Here is a 19,516-nt window from a genome sequence, read left to right on the forward strand (position 1 = left end):
TCCAAAAAAAAGTCACCACCTGGATTTACTAAGCAAATAGGTAAGAGCCTCCAATTGGATAATTACTTCATGGAAGATTACAATGTTAATCTGTTTTAGAAGGGTCAAATTATTAGCATGCATCAAGCAAAGAAAACATCTAAGGATATTACTGAAACTACTAAAATTGGGTTACGAACTGTCCAACGCATTATTAAAAACTGGAAGGATAGAGGGGAACCATCATCTTCGATGATACAGCTGTGTAGCCTTAAAAAAACTTATCAGTGAGGCTATTTAGGAATAGAGGCTTCAATTTGCTAGGGAGCATAAAGATTGGACTCTGGAGCAATGAAAGAAGGTCATGTGGTCTGATGAGTCCAGATTTACCCTGATCCAGAGTGATGGGCGCATCAGGGTTAGAAGAGAGGTGGATGAACTGGTGCACCCATCATACCTAGTGCCTACTGTACAAGCCTGTGGGGGCAGTGCTATGATCTGGGGTCGCTGCAGTTGATTAGGTCTCAGTTTAGCAACGTTATGAGCCCAAAGAATTTGACCACCTGAATATACTGAATGATCAGGTTATTCCATCAATGGATTTTTTTCTTCCCTGATGGCACGGGGCATATTCCAAGATCACAATGCCAGGATTCATTGGGCTCAAACTGTGAAAGATTGATTCTGGGAGCACGAGACATCAGTTTGACACATGGACTGGCAACCACAGAGTCCAAACCCTAACCCCATTAAGAATCTTTATGATATGCTGGAAGAGGCAGCGGTCCGACTCTCCCATCATCAATACAAGATCTTGGTGAAAAATTACTGCAACTCTGGATGGGAATAAATGTTGTGACATTGCAGAAACTTATCGAAACGATGCCACTGCGAATGCGTGCCGTAATCAAAGCTAAAGAAAGTCTAACAAAATATATTGTGTGACTTTTTTTAGACGAGCAGTGTATATTTAGTTTGGTCTGTGTTTAACAAATATAATTGTGTAACAGTGTTTTGTCATTGCAATGCACATTTGAATATACTTTTATTAGTGAGCTTGCAGTGTGTAATCCCCAGACCTGTGACTGGCCATGGCCCGGAGGAGGGGCTGAGGGTGTGTGTGTGTGTGTGTGTGTGTGTGTGGACAGCGAGGCTGTCTTATAATGCACTGTAAACACCTTCTTATTGGACTAGCGCTTACACGAGGAAGGGGGTTACACTGGAGAAGAGATGCGCTCCGAGGTGCACATGACAGGAGCTGTATAGCACGCAGGGGGTCTTCAGGAGCGATCTGCACACACATCCCATAGCGAAGCGCTATACAGGAGTGAGCGCAAGTGAGTGGGAGTGAGAAGAAGTATGGATTGAGGTGGGCCAAGCCTGAAGCTGACAGCACTGCTCCAAAGCCACGGGAAGGATGCCCGAGAAAGGATGTGCAGTAGTCGGAAGATCGTGTGCAGTCTGCTGGTGCTGTCCGTGCTGCAGGTGGGGCTCGGAGCGGCCAGCATCGCGCTCGGGGCCGTGGCCATCAGCAGAGCGCGGAACGACCACAAGACGCAGCAGGGTCATGCGTCCCCGGTGTGGAGCGGGGTGTGTGTACGTTTCACTTTTACATTGTGTCGTCTTTGTTTTAGGCTGAAGACCTTGCTGCTTTTCTCATCTTCGTGCCAGTCTGTCTTGTAGCTCCAAATATTGCTTAAAATCTATTTAATCCTGAAAGGATTTAGTTCAAAACTCAATCTAATAACCGTGCGTAAAGATGCCATGTAGTGCGCTCTATTCAAATCTATGTTACAACTTCAAACAGTTATAGAGATTATATATATATATATATATATATATATATATATATATATATATATATATATATATATATATATATATAAATAAATAAATAAAATAATAAAATATATATATATATATATATATATATATATATATATATATATATATATATATATATATATATACATATATATATTCAATACTATTAGAACTAATATTCAATACTATTACTCTGCTTTGCAATACAATTACAGCTGCAGATATTACTTACATACAATTATAGAAATTATACTGTGCAAGCTTCATTCCAATAAATTTTTACAGCTGTGTGTAGCTCACCCAGCTTGTACAATTCATGCTCTTATTTCATTTCTAAATTTAATTTCTGTTATCTCTCTGTCCATACAATTCCTATTTTTATATATATATTAACTTCAGGGAATGTCTCTTGCACTTCATCTCGCTATTAAAAATATAAGTCCCTCTTATAAAAAGCAAACTTAAAGATAAAATTAAAATATAAACCTGCAACCTCCTGAACATTTAGTCTATTATTTTCCCAGAAAAAGTAAATGTAGAGTGCTTGTTTAAATTATTAGGTAGATTTCAAGACCATGGCCATTCCTGGTTAAAGATACATCTAAATGTACATAATGTGTGTTCACTGTAGTCACATGCTACTCTACAGTCTGCTGTTTTTTTTCTGGAAGTGAAACAAAGCTCTATATTTGATTTCAGGTGTCCTAGGGTTAAAAAATAATTGTGCCAAACTGTACCTTTATGGGTACAAGGTTGTTTTTTTTTTACTTTTATTGCATATATTTTGCTTATATACAGTAACTTTACTTTTACAGATAATTTTATAATGCATAACTAAGGTAAATTGACTTTTTAGAATACAACTTTAAAGGTGCGTTTAAAAAAAAAAAAACACTCTTGGGAGAACACCAAAAAATAATACAAATACAAATGAAATATTTGTGTTAAATAGTGTCAGATTATTTGTTTTAAATGCATCCCCCATTTGCTGCAGTGGAGAGTGGATCGCATTGTTTCACCGAATAGAATTTGCTTCCTTTTTTTTAGATATATCTTTCTACTGATGGATTGTATCTCAATTCTTTAATACATCAGAGGCAGCTGGAGATGCATGCAATGATCCCAGACGTTCAGTCAGAGTTCTCTTAGTCTGCACTGAAAACCAATTACAACCCCTCTTCAGGGCACTTTAGTGTAAACCTCTTGGGTGCATCAGGTCAGACATGATCTATAACGCAAGCCTTTTTGTGGTACACTTCTCCAAATCGCATCCATATACTGCACTGTATTGACTAAGTCAGATATACAGCAGGTTTAAGGACAGCATGTGTAATTATAGCATGCAGGCTGTTTCTGACCTCAAGCCCGGGTAGTGACATTTCAATACTTTTTTATTCAGCACTTTTAGAACAGCGCAGTAATGTATTTCTGCTTTGTCTCCACTTCTAGTTCCTCGTCTGTGGGCTGTGTGGGATGCTGTGTGCAAGAAAAAGGACTGGGCTGGTTGTAAGTAGTGATAACTATTTAAACTGTATTTATAAAGCCTTGTTATTGCGGACACTGCATAAAGAATCAAATATGACACTAATAAATAAGACAGTAATCTACAATACTGTAATGTCATACTGCCCAATCCAAAGCTGATCATTTTCCAGAAGTGTTTTATTCCTCTCATCACAAAACTACATCATCATCATTATCACTTTACTCTTCATCAATCCCTCACCAGCCTTTTTTATTCCTTCCTCTTGAAGTTAGAACACCTTCATACTGGTAACTCTTTCCAAATATGTGAAATAAATATCACCTGACAGGAAATCCTGCAGTATCAACGATAATACGTGTTAATCCTTGTTACGAAAATCATCACGTCTTAGTATGAACTGTACAGGTGTAAAGAGTACCTAAAAATCATACCTGAGTAAAAGTTACTGCAAATCTTACGCCGCTCAACTTGTCATCAACTCCAATATGACGTGAGTAAAAGTCGTATCTGATTTGAACAGTACTTGAGTATTAGAATAATACTGAACGTAGACGCACTAGTCAGAGTTAAGGGATAGATACCTTATTGCAACTTCCTGACAGCTTGATTTTCATCCATCCTGTTTGTCTTTAATACGTCTCTCTTACCCCCTTGCACATATTCTCCCTTGACTTATCTATGTGGTAACTATAAACCGCTCATCCATTCTCCATTTTATTGCACCATAATTAGTTACATTTGCATTATTTCTGCATCTTCTACATACATTCTCATCTCCTTCTCCACATCAGCTCTAACTTCTGGTGATTGAATGTATTATATGCGCATTAGAATGACTGAAATGTTTCCACACATTAGTAAATGACTCAATTGATAGCCTCTCTTGTTTCATAATGGCTCACTGTAATGGCATTTAGGACACTCTACAGTGTTAGAGACGCTAGAGTAAATTGCCTGCATTTTTCTTTCCATTGGATCATCATTTTCTGCTTATTTGTAGTAAAGCAAGACAGCCTGCAAATTCAGGTAGGAAAGCGCTTATCTAAAACTGTTTGCATTACTTTGACCTACAGGAGAAGGGAATGTAAACAGAAGTGACAAAATAATGGCACTGCAAAATGTCATATACAGAATCAGCAAAGTGGCAGTTCTCAGTTGGGAGGAGGCATATTGAGATCAGATGCTCAAGCACTTACATTTTTCTCCTAAAATAAATAAATAATTACATATAAACACAAAAGAAAAGATTTGCTGAATCTTTAATGGTATACTCTATAGAACTGTGTATAGATACTGTATATCCAATATTATATACGGTTACTGGTGAACAGTATGGAAGTAAATGTTATTTGTTAGGGTACTTAGGTAGTTTTTCACATATCTGTACTTTACTTAAGTATTTCCATTCGGAGAGACTTTTAAATTAATTTCACTACATTTCAAAGTTAAATATCTTACTTTCTACTCAACTACATTTTGCAAAATCAGTCGTTTCTTTTAATTTATGAGCGGTTAAAAACTTAACTCAAACACGCAGAAATCCACCAATCAGGGTGGATACAGTTCAGCGTCTGTTCAACAACAAGCAGAACAATTTGAGAGAAATAAATGATAGAAGAAACTCCTGACCACAACACCTGTGACCTTATTTGTGTGATTTTTTTAAATGGTTGAAAAGAAGGTTTTGGGTTCATGATCATTTTAATAGATATAAATCAGTGTTTGAGTCATTAAAATCATTTTATTAATAGATCAGTGTGCTGAGAGTCACATTAGAGTCTTTCCACATAAACTAAGTTAATTAGGCAAAGAGTCTTGTGATAAAATTATAATAGGAACATCATAGTTATAATATCAAATACTTTTGCATTTTTATTCAAAAGTTTAAAGGGACGCCTTTACATAGTAATATATTGGAGTAATATTTTATATCTCAACTTCTACACAAGTACATTGTTTTTGCACTTTGTCCACCACTGTATACTGTACATTGCTAAATCTATACTTGTATAGCTGTAGCTGAAACTAGCTAGAAGCTAGAATTTTTGGAGTTTGGAAGGTTGAGCAAAAAAATTTACCTTTCAACATTTCAAACAATAATGGAGTTAAATTAGGAACTTAATCACAGCTGATTTGTTTAATTTCCTACATAGAAATGTAGCCCGATATTGTGAATTCTCTAAACAACCTGAACAATGATACAGATTTTACACATTCCATAAATTGGAGTAAAATCAGTCTTGATGGTAAATACAATGCATTTGTAGGTAAAAAAATATATTTAAAGAATTATAAATATAAATTTTATCTAGCTGTTTGCGACTAACAGCTAAACATCGCAAATGTTGTTTTGAAGCAATATATCAATTGAAACTTAATAAAATGCATAATAACTAGTGTATGAACAGAAAATGATGCTGCTAGTAATGGAAAGTAATATCTTCATTAAAATTAGGAGCTGATCTCTTTTTAGCCTCACTGCAAAAAAGATACATTGAATATTGTCAGCCTGTATTTCCTTGGATAAGATTACAACCAACCAAAAAACCATGACATTGATATTATTATGACATTACAGATTATTAAACTTGTTTCTCTAATTTCAAGCTTGAAATCTTGAAATCTCTGAAGAAACTAAATGGTCCAGCAATAGCATTGCTTGAAATGTATTGAGAAGTCTAGAAAATTCAATGATCATATATTTATGTTATTGTAGAAAGAATTATTTGTCACGTGTACATTACAGCACACTGAAATTCATTCTTCGTATATCTGAGCATATTAGGAAACGCTACCGTGATCATAAGCGTGAAAAAAACGTAAGTTGAACCATTGTAACTCAGGGACGATCTGTAGTTCTTATGAACTCTAAGTTGTCTGAGATGTCATTTCTTTTTTGAAAATGTATTACCAAGAATTTTGTGTAAAAATACATTACTAAAGCAACTACAAATTCAATAATAATGTCTACCTTCATAACTACATTAAATGCAAATGTAGTCAGTGAGAAAAGGTAAATATTAATTCTTCCTATAAGTGCCTTAAACTGCATAATATGTTAAACTAACTGTGAATTATCATATAGTCATTACATCACACGCTGCAGGATAACCGCTACCCCACCCTTTAAAAGCCCCACTTCCTAACCAACTCCACACAGGCTGAAGGCTAACATCAAAATGGATGTGTATTTTCTCATTTTTAATGCTTAGTACACTTACAGCAGTGGTGACACTGTAATTAGAGCTGGTGTGGGTCTCTGTAATCAACGATAAAATGTTAATGAGAGTCGTGACTGTGGCTAAATAACACAAGCTGAGAGTGCATTCTCTAAACAATCGGAGGTAAAAGTTAGTAAAATAAAAGTGATGAGGCTGCATTACGGTGACATTAGATAACACCTCTCCCTGGCACAGTTTGTCAATTAAAAACAACAGAACAGCAGAATCCAGAACGGCCATTAAACTCATCTCTACTTTTCTCCTCTATATCTCATTCTGCATTTTTTTTTATATTTTTTTTATGCTGAAGGCGCTTTAACCTTTATGGTGATCCCATAATTTGGCCAAAATATGCAAAGCTGGAGCTATCCTGCTGCGTCCTGAGACAGTTTATAATTAATGTTGTAAGACTGCACAATTAATCATACTTTAATCATTTTAATAATTTTTGCCCCAGCAATTAATTAAATATAAGCAACTTTTGAATTCAGCTAAATTAGTATTTGGTAAATTCTGTGGTTGTTATATAAAACACACTTACAACACACATGGCTGTGGTTAATGATTAGTTTATTCGGTTGTCAGTATATATAGATATATACACACACATGGTGTTTATGGTTTTTATGGTTTTTGAGACACATGCATGAACAAGGCATAAACACAAGAATTGGACAGTGAATGAATTAAGACAGTTCTATGGACAGATGAGTCCATATTGGACATCTGGAAGCTTAATGGTTTGGGTAGTTTTGGAGCAGGAAAAGTTGGAGACTTCACATAAGTGAAAGGAATCCTGAACCAACTATCATTCCATACTTCACCATTACACAATGCAATTCCGTCTGGACTGTGGCTCATTGGAACCGACTTCCGTAGTCCAAACTCGCGTTATTATGTATTCCAGCAATTATATAAAAACTGATCAAATTAATGAAAAAGTTAAAAAACTATTTAACAATTAAAATGAAAAACTATATTTAAAATATGTTTTAAGAATTTTTATTTATTTTTTTAATAGAAACCAGTTGTGGCTTCCCCATCTTTGCATGAGAAACTGAAAACAGCTTGGCCCAATGGCTGTTAAGATTTTGGAATGGGCTAAAGTAGGTGGTACCCTAGGGGTTAAGGCATTGGACTTTGGATTTGGGGGCTGTGGGTTTGAGTCCAGTCCATACCATACCAGGCCATGCCTTACCAGGCTCTTAACCCCCTCTTAAGTTTTGGGTCAAGCCTGATGTGAATGCGTTATAGGTATAAACTGCAAATATCTCTTGGGCATGAAAAACTACCCAGAGGATTATCCATCATGAGAGCAAATGGTCATTGCATGGAAGTTTACATCAGTCACATATATCCCAAAATCGGACAGAATCAGATGTATACGAACATGTGGAATTTCCGCCCAGTATATTTCTGAATGTGCCGGAAAATTAGTGAAATTTACAGGAGTGTACTGGTCCTTACACATCTCTTTTCATGCAGTGATTTGAATTTCTTCAGTAAGAAAGGGGAAATTTTTGAACATTTCTACCAGACATCTCGTAAGGAACTCTGTCATAGATTGTACATACATGTACTCAAATCAGCCGAGATCATGTGTACGTTTATCTTTTACCATTATGACAAATACTGTCTTAAATACAACGACTTAAGGAATTTATGAATGGTTTTGGAGGCCACAGGTTGCCAAAGTGAAGGTTTAAAGCGTTCTATCCCGCTCTCTGTTTGTTTTGTTCTCTTTCAGATGATCCTTTTCTCAGCGTGTTGCATTTGCGGTCTGATTGGAGGAATCCTGAACTTTCAGTTTGTGCGAGCGCTGGTGAAGCGTCCTGACGCGGTACGTTCTCTGCACATGGCTGCAATGTCTCTGGCCTGCCTGGGGGTCAGCAGCTGCACCCTGTCCACATGGCTGACCTGCCGGCTGGCCAGCAGTGAGCAGCAACGCATGTTCCTGGAACGCGAGCACTCGCTGCATCACTCGCATGAGATGGCTGAGAAGGTAGAGGAAGAACGGAGGAAAGGAGAGCACAGTCCGGGCGTTTCCCAGTGTTTCAGTGTAGGCTTGCACTTGTTTCTTGAGTTCCTGTCTCACGCCTGGTGGCGATTGCATCTCCCTGATCGTCTTCTTCCTTTTTTTTTTACAGGAAGTAATGGATAACTCCAGCAATGGCATCCCACAAATCACATACAACGGTCGGGGCGCATCACTGTGACATGCTAGTGTGTGTGTGTCCCTTTGATGACTTTGAACTCTCTGTAGGAATGGCGCTACGGGGCTGATGGCCATCTGTAGGACATTTCCTGCACACAGCAAGCCATCGGATACATTATGCTACTGTGGCAAGGGAGAGATCATCTCTGCAGACTGAGCACCAATCAGCATTCAGGGACAGGATGCTTCAGGAGGGTTCATTATTGAGTACAGAGCATTTTATCAGTGAGCACAGAATATGCATGCAACTTTTACTCCATTTCTCTCCCATATTATCCCTTTTTCTTCCTTTTATGCATTCCTCCTGCATCTCTACATTATCCCTACTGATTATGGGTTATGGGAATGATCTCGGAATCTGTCTCAAAAATTTGTCATGTACGGCATAATGAATGCTCGGACCTCGAATATACAAAATGCACAATGTATACAAAATGCTTGTATAAGAGATTAATTTATTGATTACGAGTATTTTTATATAGAGGCTTCATATAAAAATGAAATTAAACATGAAATGCACTTGTCTCGGATTGATTATGATAATGACACACACACACACACACACACACACACACACACACACACACACACACACACACACACACACAGCCACAGGGTTTTTTCCATCGAATGGTATTGCTGTGAAAGAAAATGCTATATATGCTTGGTACTTTAAGTTATTCCTCCTTAATATAAATACCTAAGATCAACTGTGCAAAGTAATGCAGAGTGTGTTATAGAAAGAAAGAAACGAGTGCAGGAAGTGTGGAGTGTAGATTTATGGTAGAAGGGTATCTGCAATAGGGAAAGGGAAAGTTTCTAAAATTGTGATCAGACCTGCTTGAAGATCAGAAGTGATGATGATGGACAGGAATAGAAACGAGTTTATTTGAGGGACCGTGCAGGTAGATTGTTTTGGAGACAAGGTGAGAGAGGAACGATTGTGATGGTTTGGTCATGTGCAAAGAAGGAACATGGGGTATATCAGTAGAAGAATGCTGAGGATGAGAGGAAAAGAGGAAGGCCAGATTTATGGAAGTGGTGAGGGAAGACATGCAGGTGGTTGGTTTGAAAGAGGCAGATGTAGAGGACTGAGTGATATAGAGACGCATGATACGCTTTGGCGACCCCTAACGGGAGTAGCTGGAATGAAAAAGAAGAAGAAGGAAACGGAGAAGTAGAAGAAGAAGAAAAAGAAGAAGTCATACCAAGTATCTTCTTTTTTTTTTTAGTTATTTATTGTACAAAAACTGGGGGGGAATTTGATTTCCCTATTGAGCCCCAGATAAATGTCCCTAGAAAGTCCAAACAATCACTTATTTCTATTATTTGGTCCAAATATAAACACAAACACTACAGTAAGTCTGGACTTTAGTGTAATCTGTATGTTTTTGGATGGTGAAAACTAGACCTTCCAGAGGAAACCCATGCAGGGAGAAGATAGAAAAACTGTAGACGAACATTAACCTGAGCTAATGATCAAACCTGGAGCTGTTCCTGTGTTTCCAATGCTAAATCTCAAAATATTTTGTATAAATATATTTCCTTTATCTTCTCATGTAATTAAGTGAGTAAAATATATACGGACACATTGGGCAGGGAAGAAAATATCACCGGATCACTGTCCTTCCTTTCTCTGAACCGTTCACTCTCCACTTTACTACACAATGTTGATTTTAGCTTCTCACAAAAAGCTAAACACAACCCTACACACACATAATAAAACAGTACCGTGCACACACATATCACTAGGGTGGCAGATTTCCAGGAATTTTCAAGACAACAAACTTTCCATGGGAATTAATAAGAATATATTGAAATAAATTGGGAATTTACCAAATTGCAGGTTAGACAATAACAAGGAACTCAAATGTAGTTTAAAACTACATTTCCTCCATAACATAACACACATTTTTTGAACCCTGCACACAAAATGATGTAAAAAAAAACAACAAAATTATGCTAACAATTAAATCAGTCAAATATGTAATAAAAAATATATGTATGTTTTGCATCTTATGACAAAAAAGTTTATTTTAATGTTTGTATATGATACAATTTATATCAATTTCACCAAATTCCTAATGAATTTCAATACATTCTAATAAATTTCCATAAATTCCTATAAATTCCTGGTAAGTTGGTTTATAACTAGGAATATTACAAAGATTTCCCAGATGCAGTTCCTATTGAAAATTTCCAGAAAGTTTCCCTTTGCAACCCTACATATCACACACTACAGATTGTTGCATCAGTTTTATATTCAGTCAGTGTGTGTGTGTGTGTGTGTGTGTGTGTGTGTGTGTTTCATATACGGCAAAAACATTGACTGACTCACACTTGGGAATTGCGTGTATATCTATCCATGACACCTTTACACAGTTACCTGCCTGACCTTCAAAGGTGCCTCTGAGTCTGATCCTCTGACAGGGTCAATAGATCCATCTACACATTTCCCAGACAGTCTAATCCTGGTCAAGGACATACAGGAGAAGGTACGTGAACGATCCTAAAAGTGGTTATAAGCTACAACTAATAGATTGTTGGTAAGAATCTTGTGAAAGCTCAATGGTTTGCAGCTGTATGAGCCAGAAAATGTGAGGACCATGATGGTGTTTCATCTGAAGGACTTGGTCTGTTTAATATAAATCATAGTCGTGATAATTAGCTGGAGCTTCCCTATGTAAAATTGTACTATAGAAAAGATTTCGCACTGTCAGATCTGGTGTTATTGACTATATAATTCATTGATCAATAATTAATCAATACCTTTGGCTATGTTTAGAAAATTAATCAATGAATAAGTAATTAATCATTTTAGTGCTGTCAGAGCTGCTGTTATAGAAAATTAATCGATCAATATTTAACCAATAACCTTTTCCTATGTCTAGAAAACTAAAGGTCATCAGTAATCAATAACTTTTGCCTAATCAGTGAAAATGCAATTTTTTAAGTCCCGATTATATGCGGATTGCTACAACTACTCCTGTTCGCTAGGTGGAGACAAATCCCCTTGGTTTTGTTTAGTTTTTTGAGCACGAAGAAATAAACCACGTGTTTCCGTCTTCAAGTTTAGGCAACATGGCGAACCTGGAGCAGCCAGAAGCTGAGCAGAACCGCAGTGTAACTGGTCAGGATAAGTCCTCCTTGGTGTTAAACCCAGCCGCGGGGCGCGATGCTCTGTCGGTTCCGTGTCTGATCCCGTGTTTCGCGGAGGCGCGTGAGCTCGTACCCACGCCGTACTCGTGTCTCGTGCTGCAAACGCACCGCAGACATGTTGTTCTGCCGCCCATGTACCTGCACAAGAAGAGGACCGGGATCCAGCAGGAACTTAACGCTGAGCTTTTAAAGTTCTCCGAAAGGTACGTGATGGTCAATGTTTTTGGACGAACAGTAGTCGTGTCCCAGATTCTCAGTGTCCCAGATTCTCGGTGTTCCAGGCTTCAGTTTTCCAGATCTCACATCCTTGTCCCAAAACTGGGACCTTTAGATCTCACAAGCTTGTCCCAAACCCTGGACTTGCAGATCTCAGATCCTTGTCCCAAACCCTGGACCTGCAGATCTCAGGTCCTTGTCCCAAACCCTGGACTTGCAGATCTCAGATCCTTGTCCCAAACCCGGGACCTGCAGATCTCAGATCCTTGTCCCAAACCCGGGACCTGCAGATCTCAGATCCTTGTCCCAAACCCGGGACCTCCTAAGGACCTTCATATGGAACTTAAATCATGAGGTTTAAATCAGGATCTCAGAAACTTTTAGCAGCCCAGTAAAAAAATACACAAACCCACTCAGTACAGTTTTATATCAGGAACATTATTTAGATGCCTGCAGGAACAAACTTCTAGGCACTAAACTTTATACCTTCCAACTTTATAAGCTGCTTCGTGACCGTGTTTATTGTTTAAAGTGTTGGACAAATAAAACTAAATTGAATTGATAAATGACTAAATTGTTTGTATTTAGTGAGGCACAGAGTACCGTGTAAGCAACATCCACATTGTCTCTATCAATTACACTCTAAACCGGAGCTGTTTGTCTTTTCATTGTCCTGCAGTTTGAAAGGTGTCCCTCTAGCTTATGAAGACATCAAGATTATAGGACGTCATGGGGACATCTTTGACGACCTAGGCTACATTCACCTAAACATCGAAGCATCATTTGTTGTTTTCAAGCCAAAGAAGAGACAAACACTTGTGGTAAGTGTGTGTGTGTAAGTGTGTGTGTGTGTGTGTGTGTGTGTGTGTGTGTGTGTGTGTGTACTTGTCCTGCCTTTACTAGGTGGTTATCAAAAAAGTTTGGAGACTATGGTGTTACCTGGTGCTATTCCGACCACGTGCGTTACCACGTCTGCGATTTCACCATTAACAGCAAGTTAGAACAAAGGCTCTTCAAGAGTGGAAGAACATCACGTGAGATCAACGAGCTCAATCTCTGGAAAATGTGCCCCGAAAAACTACACGTGCATAACGATTGTCCCAAGAACAATCCACACGATCTCACCCACCCTGCCATGTGGACTCTGTCTTCCAGAAGATGATCAGCTCAAAGGTCAGCATTTTGACACCATTGCCGAGATCCGGCACGAAAGGCAGAAGGTGTCTGACACGCTTCAAACAGAAAACTTCCAGGACCTGTTCCAGAAGTGGCAGGAGCGCTGGATAATTAGCTTCAGCTATCCTTCAGCTGTAAGGATCAAATGAGCTTCAGTCAGGTTGTGAGAAGAAAAATCCACACTCTTCTTTAATATGCAGGGTTTTTGCAAAAGTATTGGGACACCTGACTTTTCCAGCTGTTTGTGGTTCATCCCCAGATCGTTAGTCTTCAAGTCGGAGGCACACAATTGTACAGGACTGCTGTTGGATGCTGTAGCATGAAATGTTCCCATTGGTTGGAGTGGAAGATCTCCTGCTATAGAGCTCCAACCCTGTTGAGGCCTCCTCACCTTCTCACCTACAGCAGTGCCTGATGTTACTAACACCCTTTTGTTTAAATGAGAACAAAATCTCTAGCAAATCTAGTGGAACATCTTCCCAGAAGAGTGGCGGTTATTATAAGAGTAAATGGTCAGGTGTGCACAAACTGTTGTCTGTTTATTGTATAAAAGTGTGTGTGTGTGTGTGTGTGTGTGTGTGTGTGTGTGTGTGTGTGTGTGTGTGTGTGTGTGTGTGATGTAGGGTGTGATTAATAAAATCGGAGTGGGCCACGCCGGCTGCCTGGTGCACGGCTGCTTTAACGCCAGCGTGGTGAAGCCGACTCAGCTCACTTCAGAGCAGTGGAGAGACTCTGGTCTGAAGCTGGGAGAAAGCCTGACCTTCGAGGTGTTCCAGCTGGATGCCGATGTGGCCGGAGTTCTGCTCATCAGGGGACGACTGGAAAAATCCAGGTTCTTTTAATATTTATGAAGTGTGATTCAATTTTAGTGCTCGATCCACTTTAGTGTGTTCCATCATAACACTGGAAGAACGTGTAATCTTTCTCACCGATCAGAAAGTAAACGTATTTTTTTATATAAATTTGATATATGGATTTTGTCCCGTTTGTAAAGTTGATCAGTCACACCATGAAGTTATGGGAAAGAGTAGTGGAAGCCAGGCTGAGAGAAGAGGTGACCATCTGTGAGCAGCAGTATGGTTTCATGCCGAGGAAGAGCACCACAGACGCATTATTTGCTTTGAGAATGTGGATGGAGAAGTATAGAGAAGGACAGAAGAAGTTGCATTGTGTATGTGTGTATTTAGAGAAAGCGTACGACAGAGTGGAGAGAGAGGAGTTGTGGTATTGTATGAGGAAGTCAGGTGTGTTAGAGAAGTATGTGAGGGTGGTGCAGGACATGTATGAGGACAGTGTGACAGCAGTGAAGGGTGCAGTAGGAACGACAGACTGGTTCAGGGTGAAGGTGAAACTGCACCTCCACTATGATATTTGCGGATGATATTGTGATTTGTGGTGAGTGTAGGGAGCAGGTTAAGAAGAGATGGAGCTGGAGGTAGCAGATCTGAAGATGTTGAGGTTTTCATTGGGAGTGATGACGATGGACAGGATTAGAAATGAGTTTATTAGAGGGACAGTGCATGTAGGACGTTTTGGAGACATGCTGATGGAGGTGAGATTGAGATGGTTTGGACATGTGCAGAGGAGGGACATGGGGAATATCAGTAGGAGAATGCTGAGGATGGAGCCACCAGGAAGGAGGAAAAGAGGAAGACCAAGAAGAAGGTTTAAGGATGTGGTGAGGGAAGACATGCAGGTAGTTGTTGTGAAAGAGACAGATGTAGAGGACAGGGGGGAAACCCACACTGTGTATAGTAGCGCCTCATTACGTAAATTGTAAAACCTTCTGCGCCAAATCCATTTGTAATTAAAATGTAAATGCAGTTTTACTCTGATCAGACCTGAGCTGATACAAAAATCAGTCTAATCTTGAGATCTGAGCATTCCAGATGTTTTTAATATAATCTGAGATTAATGTTAATAGTGTTTGCTGTGTCCCAATGAGCTTCCGATCACATGTGAATGTATTTCAGGTTAAATGAGCTTCTCTCCTCCTTCGACACTACAGAAACGGGGCAAGATGAGACAATGGAAATGACCCCTGAAGTAGACTTGACTGAAGATCAATCTGAGATGTCTGAGGCTTCAAAACCCAAAAAGAAAAAGGACAAAGAAAAGGACAACCAAGCTTTGGAGGCGGTCGAGACGGACGAGGCTGGGCGTTGTGAGGTTAACGGTAACGGAACGGAGGTCGATTCGGATCCCAGCAGCTGTTTAAAGGAGAAAAAGAAGAAGAAAAGCAAGAAGGAAAAAAAGGAATCGGACAATGAGCTGCCGTCTTTGAGAGTCGATCTCCCGGGCAGTGACTCGAGCGGATACCTCAGTGATAAAAGCAGTAAAAAGAGAAAGGCACAAGAGGATGGAGTCCAAGAGGACGCTAATGGTATTACAGCTAAAAAGAAGAAAAAGATGAAATGATGCTTTTATACTGTAAACGTTTTCCATTTTGTCTTAAAGTGCCTGAATGAAAAAAAAAAAAAGTTATATACAACCATGCAATAAAGAAAGGATTACCCTGCACCAGGATATTCACTTTTTTAACCAATAGAGGGCAGTAGAGTTTCTAATGTTCCTTTTCGAGGAGTAAAGTGGATTTAAAGTGAAAATCCACCATAAATGATGGTATATCGTGTATTGAGGCAGAAAGAGAGATAACTAATTGAATTTTAATATCGATTGCATTTTTAGCATTTTAAATTATTACTTTGAAAGCGACATCTGGTGCATTTGCCTTGAAGTTTAAATTTATAATGCGCATTATTAAATTGTGCAGCTCATTCACTTCGCTACGGAAGTCCTAAGAGGCAACGCATTTTATTTGTTTTAATATGTGCAAATCAGTAAGTGCATTTCTCGAAATTGTGTACAATCAGCACAATACAATGGATTTCTTGCAAAAGCCTGAACTTTTCTCAAAATCCTCATTTCATCTCTCAAAAGTCATTTTTTCATTGTTTACAAACACAATCAGAATGTTTGTTCATGTTATCAGTATGATGCTGCACAGTTTTAGTATTTTTTTTTTATATATAAACTATGGTTTGGATCACAGAGTCTGAAAATGCACAAAATTTGACTTCCTTCTGTTTGGTATTTATGAATTTTAGCAGCACAAGTTTATTGATTTGATTGGATATTTGATTTATATTGATTGTAAAAGACCGGACAGGATTCACACTTTTACTGTACTGTAAAGTGTTCGTTTGTTTCTTAGTTGTTGATCCATTATCAGAATGTATAACTCTGTGTTTTTCTCTGTCTGTATTCACTCTCCAACTGAAGGTTCACGAGATTGACCTTTGACCTGTTTTAGAGAACGAGTTGATTATCGGTTGATCTGATGTCGTTCACTCGCCTTCATTAGTGACATTCAAGATTCATCTGCACAATTCACCAATTCAACACATTTACAAATAAAAGTTTAATAGAAATTTTAGATAACAGATTCTGACAACTGGTTTAACCATTTTACATTCAATGACGTATACAATGAACTGATGCTGAGATGTTTTGGAGGTTAAAACTCTTCAGGTGAAATCAGTATAATATATTTTGATCAACATGAACATCAACATCTGATAATGTGGGAAACAGCAGACACTTGTACACAATCCATTAAACAAATGTACAAAAACGTTCACAATTTGATCAAAGCAACAAGAAATGTTTTTATAATGAGCACACGTGATTAAATGATTTGGAGGTTGGAGAAGAACTGAGAAACGCTCCAAAGCAACTAAGAAAAAACTGCAAGAGCATGTTCTAGATCTAGAGCATCATAGCGTGGGCATGTGGAGAAAATTAAATCATGATAAAGAGAAAATTTTTGTCATCATGAGTAAAAAAACGTATAAATAATGAGAAATCAGAACTATATTACATGTTCTCTTAGGACTTTGAGTGTTTTTTTTAGATATTTAAAAGTTGTTTTCTTTCTTGCTCATGCTAGAATCGGTCATCCAGTCCCATTCAATATGTACAATTCAAAAAGAAAAGGAAATTAATCCTGGATTAAATGTATTTGCAATTTGTGTCAGAGTTTTGCTCAATGCCAAGAATGTACTTTTCAAGGACGCTTCTTTAATAGCTGAAAACAAGCCTGGAGAATGTACCCATAAATATTTAAGATGGATTGTGTACTTCTTATTGCATTTGCTCTTTCTGAGTTCACCATGTACCTCTGTTTAGTCATCTGTATTGTACAAATGCGTTTTGGATTTCCTGGATAACGTTCTCAATGTTTTCAAGGTCACAGGTTCAGATCAAACCTGTTGGTTCGTGGGACAAAAAATAAATATTTTATGCCATGAAAAATCCATTTATTGATAACCAATGTGTCTATGAAATGCCAGACCCAACCAAAGAAAGAAAATTATATTCATATAGTTTTTCAGCTAGTTTTAATTCAAAATGTAAATTACATTGTGCACCATTTTGGTATTGAAAGTTGCCAAAACTCTCAGAACTTTTAATCGATTATTTTTGGAAAGTCAACAAACTTTGTGGAGGATTAAAAAAAAACCTCTGGGATTTTTACATTTTCTTGAGTACTGGAATGCAGCTTGGGTGTACTGAGCAACTAGGCATGGGGGATCATTTTGGTACAGAAGTTCACTCAGATACTGCGGCGTGAGACCGTTAAGTGCTTTATACATCAGTAGTAGTATTTTATAATTAATGCGATATGTAATTGGGAGCAGTGTAGACTGATTAAAACGGGTAATGTGCTCATATTTTCTAGATCTAGTAAGGACCCTTGCTGCTGCATTCTGGTCTAACTGAAGCTTATTTATGCATTTAATCGAACACCCAGACAGTAAAGCATTACAGTAGTCTAATCTAGAAGTAACAGTGATGTAACATGAACTAGTTTTTCTGCATCCTGTAATGTTTTCATATTTCTAAAGACTAGGGTCAATAATCACACCAAGGTCTTTGACTGCTGAACACACTGACACGGAAAGACCATCCAGAGATGCTACGTAATCGAAAAGATTATTTCTAGCTGCATGTGGTCCTAGTAAAAGTACTTCCGTCTTATCCGAGTTATGCAGAAGGAAGTTATCAAGCATCCACTGTCTAATGTCCTTTACACACTCCTCATCATTGTTAAGCTGATCTCTCTCATCTGGCTTTGTTGAAACATACAACTGTGTATCATCAGCATAGCAATGGAAGCTAATACCACGTAAACATATATTTCACCCAGAGGCAGCACATATAAAGAGAAAAGCAGAGGGCCTAAGACAGATCCTTGTGGAACACCAAACTCTACCTTAGACATCAAATAAGACCTAAATCAGGACAGAGCTGTTTCCTTTATTCCAACAGCATTTTCTAATCTAGCAAGGAGGATATTATGATCATTGGTGTCAAAAGCTGCACTAAGGTCGAGCAAAACAAGCAAAGAGACAAAACCCTGATCAGAGGTCAATAGCAGGTCATTTACCACCTTAACCAGCACCGTCTCTGTGCTATGATGAGGCCTTAATCCTGCCTGATACATTTCGAAAATGTTATTCCTCAGAACTGCTGTACTACAACCTTTTCTAGAATCTTGGAGATAAAGAAGAGGTTTGATATTGGTTGGACAGCTGACATGGGTCAAGGTCAGGATTCTTAATTAAGGGAATAAAAACTGCCAGTTGGAAAGATTTAGTTACATAACCAGTGCCAATAGAAGCGGTTTTATTATATTTTAGAAAAGGTTCAAGTACTTCTGGAATTATTTGTTTGAATAAACTTGTAAGTAAGGGATCGAGAACACAAGTTGATGATCTTGATAAGGAAAAAATGTAAGTCATTCTTTTAAATAGGGGTAAAACTTGATTGTCTGTTATAATTATAGTGCTATCTACAGGATTACTTATTAAATAGTTTGGATTTAAATTAATTGTCTGGATTGTGGATTTTTGCCTGATGTTTATTATTTATTCACATTATTTCAACTTGTTTTTAGGTTGTTTTTTTTTACTTTTTCAATAATTGTATTATTCAAAAGGTTCATGAAATCATGACTAATTATTAATTGTGTGCATGTTAGTGCAGTACTTAAATTCTGTTTATTTTTCTACAGTACTAAATAATAATCTAGGATTCTGCTTGTTATTTTCTACGAGGGGAGAGAAATATGCTGATCGAGTAGTTTCTGATCTAAGAGCTTCCCTATAATTCAGGAGACTCTTCTTCCCTGCTGTTTGAAATACTGACAATTTAGTTTGATGCCATTTACGTTCTAAT

The 19,516-nt window shown here is 38.0% G+C and overlaps 2 protein-coding genes across 3 annotated transcripts; both read left to right on the forward strand.

Moving 5' to 3' along the window:
- The first annotated feature begins 1,153 nt into the window (after positions 1–1,153).
- On the forward strand, positions 1,154–9,233 carry LOC124376210 (transmembrane protein 196). Of its 2 annotated transcripts, none has more exons than XM_046835191.1 (4): positions 1,154–1,575; positions 3,253–3,309; positions 8,258–8,569; positions 8,658–9,233. In XM_046835191.1, the coding sequence occupies exons 1-4, from the start codon at positions 1,411–1,413 to the stop codon at positions 8,724–8,726; spliced, it is 603 nt and encodes a 200-aa protein (XP_046691147.1). In that variant the 5' UTR covers positions 1,154–1,410; the 3' UTR covers positions 8,727–9,233. The 2 variants fall into 2 exon arrangements, with proteins under 2 accessions (XP_046691147.1, XP_046691148.1); XM_046835192.1 differs by having other exon boundaries at positions 1,154–1,569.
- A 2,531-nt stretch (positions 9,234–11,764) lies between these two features.
- On the forward strand, positions 11,765–15,796 carry polr1f (RNA polymerase I subunit F). The gene is made up of 4 exons (XM_046834277.1): positions 11,765–12,087; positions 12,780–12,921; positions 13,900–14,108; positions 15,250–15,796. Exons 1-4 carry the CDS (start codon positions 11,807–11,809, stop codon positions 15,692–15,694), a joined length of 1,077 nt encoding a protein of 358 aa, XP_046690233.1. The 5' UTR covers positions 11,765–11,806; the 3' UTR covers positions 15,695–15,796.
- Positions 15,797–19,516: the final 3,720 nt, after the last annotated feature.

The sequence above is a fragment of the Silurus meridionalis genome, chromosome 22 (assembly GCF_014805685.1).
Source record: "Silurus meridionalis isolate SWU-2019-XX chromosome 22, ASM1480568v1, whole genome shotgun sequence".
In the NCBI taxonomy this organism is placed as follows: Eukaryota; Metazoa; Chordata; class Actinopteri; order Siluriformes; family Siluridae; genus Silurus; species Silurus meridionalis.

Excerpts from the sequence above, each read along its gene's own strand:
- LOC124376210 (XM_046835191.1), top strand. The coding sequence starts at position 1,411 with ATGTGCAGTAGTCGGAAGATCGTGTGCAGTCTGCTGGTGCTGTCCGTG. Across the intron at positions 1,576-3,252 it reads CGGTGTGGAGCGGGGTGTGT|TTCCTCGTCTGTGGGCTGTG; the intron begins GTACGTTTCACT and ends CTCCACTTCTAG. Across the intron at positions 3,310-8,257 it reads GAAAAAGGACTGGGCTGGTT|ATGATCCTTTTCTCAGCGTG; the intron begins GTAAGTAGTGAT and ends GTTCTCTTTCAG.
- polr1f (XM_046834277.1), top strand. The coding sequence starts at position 11,807 with ATGGCGAACCTGGAGCAGCCAGAAGCTGAGCAGAACCGCAGTGTAACT. Across the intron at positions 12,922-13,899 it reads AGAAGAGACAAACACTTGTG|GGTGTGATTAATAAAATCGG; the intron begins GTAAGTGTGTGT and ends TGTGTGATGTAG. Across the intron at positions 14,109-15,249 it reads GGACGACTGGAAAAATCCAG|GTTAAATGAGCTTCTCTCCT; the intron begins GTTCTTTTAATA and ends AATGTATTTCAG.